General features: G+C 42.0%; 1 protein-coding gene across 1 annotated transcript in view; it reads right to left on the bottom strand.

The window, feature by feature from the left end:
- Positions 1-684: 684 nt before the first annotated feature.
- Positions 685-6,000, bottom strand: part of PDK3 (pyruvate dehydrogenase kinase 3) — a 74,189-nt gene continuing 68,873 nt past the window's right edge. The window contains exon 12 of the mRNA XM_082610585.1: positions 685-4,595. Coding sequence (XP_082466711.1) covers positions 4,565-4,595 — 31 coding nt within the window. The 3' untranslated portion in view covers positions 685-4,564. The remainder of the gene's footprint in view (positions 4,596-6,000) is intronic.

The following is a 6,000-nucleotide window of genomic DNA, read 5'->3' as shown; positions in this document are numbered from 1 at the left end:
CTGGGGGCGACATCTAATGGACATGGGGAAACTCGAGGGCAATCGTCTCCTCCATTGGGACCCAGCCCCCCCAGGGCGAAGGACTGAACAGTGTCCACGGAAGGCACTCCAAAGAGGCTTTGCTTCACTCCTCCTTCCCCCATGTCCAGATAGCAGAATGGAAAACAAAGACAGCCTGTGCCATTACATTCCATCAATATCCAGCCTTACAGTTCAGGGGTGCAGGTGATCAAATGCTTCTCACTTGAAAAAGGATGAGTCAAGGAAGATTTATCCACACTCTTCTTGGCAGATAGAAATGGTCCCATGCAAAGACCAACAAATAAGCAGAAAAAAGCCATCACGATACTTCTGCAACAAGAAAAAAAGCAAAATAACACAAAAGGAATGAAAGAAGCAAGAGATAGATAAACACTCTGGAAACAGAATCATTTCAGAAACCACGAAAACAGAGTTCAGCTTCCCAAGAAACGAAATAAGGAGTCAAAGAGGAAAACGCAATGAGAGAAAAAGCTGGCAGAGCTAAGGAAAGACACAGAGGGAAAAAAAAGAAAAGTGTAGCAGAAGTGAAAGCCACATGGAAAGCACTGGGGCCCAGAATCAACACCACAGAAAACAGAATCAGTGAATTGGAAGGTTAAGACCTGAAGAAAAAATCACACAGCAGGAAGAAAGACAAGGAGACCAAAAGCAATCAAAGGAAAGATAGGGCTTCCCTGGTGGCGCAGTGGTTGAGAGTCCGCCTGCTGATGCAGGGAACGCGGGTTCGTGCCCCAGTCCGGGAAGATCCCACATGCCGCGGAGCGGCTGGGCCCGTGAGCCATGGTCGCTGAGCCTGCACGTCCGGAGCCTGTGCTCTGCAAGAGGAGAGGCCACAACAGTGAGGGGCCTGCGTACTGGAAAAAAAAAAAAAAAAAAAGGAAAGATAAATGTGAAGGACAGAGAACAGAGAGCCAATAAACTGGTAAGAAATGCAGAAAGGCCCGAACGTCAACGTCTGATGCTCACTGAGTACCAGAAAAAGCCAACAGATAACTGTTGGCCCCAAGATACACTCAAATGAAGTTACTGCATTTCAAGGATAAACAAGAAATCACAAGTACTCAGGATAAACAAGAAGCTCATCTACAAAAGGGGAAGAAAAATCTGTCTGGACTCAGCCCTCTCAGAACCACCACACACTAGAAGACAACAGAGTGATGTCTCCAAAGAACTGAGGGGAAAAAGACGTGATCCAAGAATCTGAGAGACAGTCAAGTTACTGTTCATCAAAGACGGCAACAGAAAGGCATCTGTAACTATGTGAGAAAATCCAACTGAAACTGTAATCCAGTCCACCGGGAGATAAAAGCGTCGACTCTCGAATGTGGAGTCATTGTATGAGAAGGCTGGCAGTGAGCACTGAGTTCGTTCAAACATAGAATTAAGTCTAAATAACTCCAGTAATTACCTACAGTTATACACTTTAAAGTCGGCTGCCTTTCTAGGTTAACAGCCGCCAAATCCATTCGATTATCTCCACTAACTATGCCAAAATGAAAACACACAAAAGAAAACCTTTCCTGAATGAAATTCTCTGATACTACAGAAAAGTTTTGGTTTATATCTTACCCCTGAGGGTTAACATACCCAAGAAATTCCTCAAACAAGAGATAATGCTAATTACCTGGTGCATCGCTGAGAGCATGGACCTAGGAACAAGAAGACCCAACTACTCACTTTGGTTCTCCCATGCCACCGTGGCAAACCACTGAACTGCCTTGGAACTCATATGAAAAAGAGAGATAATATCTGCATGGTCCACCACGTGGCACTGGAAGGATCAAATAGGATGCTGTATGCGAAAGTTCTTTGGAATCTATAAGCAAGGGTACAAAACCATGTCACCCGATTGGATGGCAAGAACCCACTATATTAAGGAGTCAGAATCAGTCATTCAGAGACAAAGAAAGGATCAGATGGCTCCCATGGATCCAGCACTACTTCCTTCCTCTTGTTTCTCTCCATTTTCAAGTCACCTCTTAGCACTATAAAAAGGAAATTCAGTACTTCCACAGCTCACAGCCCCTGACCGGAATTATTTTTAATTTGGAAACAAAGACAGTTTAAGAACTTAGAAAGATGTTGCCCACCATCCGAGGTAAATGTCTGTCAAGCTCCATTCACTAATTCAGCTAATATTCATTAAGCACCTACTATGTGCCAGGTCCTACTTCAAATAGTAGACACTGTCCCCAAATACTTAAAATAAAGTTGAGTAAATGAGAGGGAAATGCAGGGCAATTTGGGAGGACTCAACAAATTTAGCTGAAAGACGGTTAATGTCTATGTACATTACAACATGTAGAAATGTGACCAGATACATAGAGACAAAGCACAGCAACCAGCCAGAGGGATGCACCTAAGTTCAGAGAATGATGTACAGCCATCAGGAAGGATAAATTGATACTTGGGGCAGCTAAACTGTGTGAATGCAAGATGTTCTGAAATTCTTCTTATGGTCGCTTCGGAAGCAAAGTTAATTTCTTAATGCAGAAAACAAAGACAGGTGAGGCAAGATTGTCCTGGTGTCAGATGGATATGAGTAAGCCAAAAAGTATATCAGTAGAGGACTACCAGTCAAGTCATTAAAACATTGAAAGAAATCTTTACTTTTGAAAAAGACCCGAAAAGGGAGGAGTATCATAGGCTTTTTTCACATCACCTTTTCCATCTGCAACCTTTACATGGAGCTTGGGGTGAGGGCATATCAGTCGATGGGAATTCCTCAAGCACAAAGAACAAGGCAGGAGGGAACACTCCCGAATGTGCTGCCTCCTTCCCTTACAGTGTATCACACGTGAAAGTGTAAAGGGCTACGGCTGGAAATGGAGGCCAAGTAAGATACTGATAGATGATCTGAAACTTATGAGAAAGCTGGAGTCTTTAAAAATAAAGGGCTGTTATTTTTACATCTTTATACCACAAGGAAACAAGCATACGGAACAGCCCCATTCCCAAGACACTGACTCAGTCTTCAGGAAACAGACCTCCATATGGACCACCTCATCACCCGTATCTTGGAAGTACGTCGGTCTTTCTCTTACCTGACTAATTATGAGTCCCCTGATGAGAGCCTTCTAAGGATGGGAGAGATGAAGTCTTTCTAAAGATGAAGGAACTAATCATGAGCTCAGGTAACACAATAAGATGAAAGAATATCAGATTTGGTGGAACTAAGAGAAACAGAGGTGCCATCAAGCCAAGCGCAGCTGGTCAGAGCACAACTCCACCCACGGGAAAACTGTGACTAAAGAAGGAGGAATACTTTACAAGTGACAGTTCTGAACTCAGAGAATTCAATACTTAAACACTGGATGGAAACAGTTATACGGATGTTAAAAGAGAGCAGAAGTCAAAGTAGATCATAAATATATGAAAAATTATAGTGAAGAGAAACACATCCTGTGGAGCTTTATACCTTGTGAATTTTAATCTGGACTCTCAGCTTCCGTTTCTAAGAGTAAATACAACACGGCTCCTCTTTCCTCACCCCAAGTCCTCTGCCAAGTCCACCTTTCAGCAAAAAATAAACTATGCTGAAAATCAGATAGACAATTCTAAAACCGGCTAAACTTCATGAAAATATAAATTATGAAGACCTGGGGCATTTTTCAAAATAAACTAGAAAGAACTTTTCCCTTCGGTCTATTTTACGACTAGTAAAGTGCATCACATAGGGACTTAGAAAACTACAAAGGAATATAACATGACAAAAGGACAGTATTCAGAGGTAAAACTGTTACATAAGCATAAAAATTCCACTTCCCACTCTTTACGAACTTGATAATGACCAGAAGGTAGACTTTCACTTAAGATCTTTGAAACCAAGCAGTTAAGTGAAAAATTCCAAGACAACTTTTGGAATGCTTTAATTGACAGAATGGAAGTATACAAATGAATTTCAAAATAAAATCTATGCATCCAAGAGGAAGATCTAACACGAAAGTACCCATACCTCACGAGAATCCGGTCAGATGGAAGAAGGCCAAAGTCTAAATCAGAGAGTGAGGAGGGATGCATAAGAGAAAGGAAGGGCCCAGGGACCGAATTATCAAGACATGCTAAGCTGACGTCCTCAACTTCCAGAGTCCCCAGGCCTTAGCTGGTGGTTTGGGACAAACATGGTATGTGGTCACAAAGAGCAACAGTAGAGATCAGCTGTATCTGCAATGGGGAGGGAGCTGAGAAATCTGGGGAGACTGCAGACACTCTACGATAACGAGGACAGAGGTATGAGGACGCAAGTGCTAACGAGGTTCTGTGTCCCCTTATGACAGGCGCCAACCAAACCACGGCAACGTACTACGAAAAATGACTCGAGTTACTACTTTAGTGGAAGATCTGAAGTAGCTACAGGTAACTTCTGTGGAAAAGGTCCATCTCATACAGAGAGAAAATACACATTCAGACACTGGATTAACTATAGTGCCACACGCAGAGTTGGTGGAGGAAAGGAGTTCTTTCTGGGTGACTTGCAGAAGACCATCTTTTCTTCATGGAGAGGACCGAAGCATTCAGTTCTTTACAAAGTTCTGTTAGTCTTGAACTTGTCCCTACAAAGAAAATAATGGGAATGACCACAGTGAGTTTATGAGGACAACCTTCTCTATTTTACCCGAGACTTACTCAGAGCATTTAGTTACAGTGATGATTCAAAAACCCGTGCTTTATCTTAGAATTATTCTCTACAGTTACTACAGAAAATGAATTACCATTTAATGACTTATATATACTTTTAAAAAGTTCTTTCCTCTCAGTTAAAAACCTGATTAGAAATGAGGAATCACTGCTAATGGGTATGGGGTTTCTTTGGGGGACGGTGAATATGTTCTGAAATTAGACAGTGCGTGAGGATCACACAACTCTGTGAATATACCAAAAGCCACTGAATTGTACACTTTAAAAGGCTGCATTATATCTCAATAAAGCTGTAATTAAAAATCTGCTTAGGAAATAACTTTTCTTAGAACTTCTCTTTCCCCTAGTGAATTTACCATACCTACTAAATACTTTCCCAAGGTGGCCACCAATTATGCTATTTGTATAATTGAAATATCAGGCTAACCATTTTAAAATCTTAAAAACTGCTTTCTGCTAAAATTTGTCTAAGATATTAGAAATGAAGACTCATACTTAGTCAGCAGTATACAACCTCCTAAACTATTTAAAGTTTTAAGTAGACTTTTTTTTTAAAAAAAAAATTTATTTATTTATTTATTTATTTATTTATTTATTTATTTTTGGCTGCATTGGGTCTTTGTTGCTGCGTGCGGGCTTTCTCTAGTTGCGGCGAGCGGGGGCTACTCTTCACTGCAGTGCGCAGGCTTCTCACTGCGGTGGTTTCTCTTGTTGTAGAGCATGGGCTCTAGGTGCGTGGGCTTCAGTAGCTGTGGCTTGAGGGCTCTGGAGTGCAGGCTCAGTAGTTGTGGCGCATGGGCTTAGTTGTTCTGCGGCATGTGGGATCTTCCCAGACCAGGGCTTGAACCCATGTCCCCTGCATTAGCAGGCGGATTCTTAACCACTGTGCCACCGGGGAAGTCCTAAACAGCCTTTAAAACAATATTCAACAAAGGCCATCTTTTAACAATCCAAATGGACCTTAAATGTTTATAAAGACTGCTTCTGTGCTACTCAAATAAGTCCCCCTACCGGAGCCATAGCTGGAATTAACTGCTCACACTGATGCCCAACATGCTACTTGACTTACATACCGACTGAAAATGGAATCAAGGGAAACTGATCCACGGGTTTCAAGCTAATTTAGCTTAATCTCCACCGGGGATGGTGTGCGTATGTGTCTACACACACTTGTGTGTACACTCACACTCATGTGCACAAACCAAACTCCTCTAGACTTCATCATTTGAGGTGAGTGACCAGTCCGGCAGTATTGCACAGAGGTCCATCACAATACTTCCGTAGAAAAGAATAAACATCAACATAGATACCCTTTATATC

This window comes from Mesoplodon mirus, assembly GCF_964341445.2.
Source record: "Mesoplodon mirus genome assembly, chromosome: X".
In the NCBI taxonomy this organism is placed as follows: domain Eukaryota; kingdom Metazoa; phylum Chordata; class Mammalia; order Artiodactyla; family Ziphiidae; genus Mesoplodon; species Mesoplodon mirus.
This window is presented reverse-complemented; position numbering and strand designations above follow the sequence as displayed.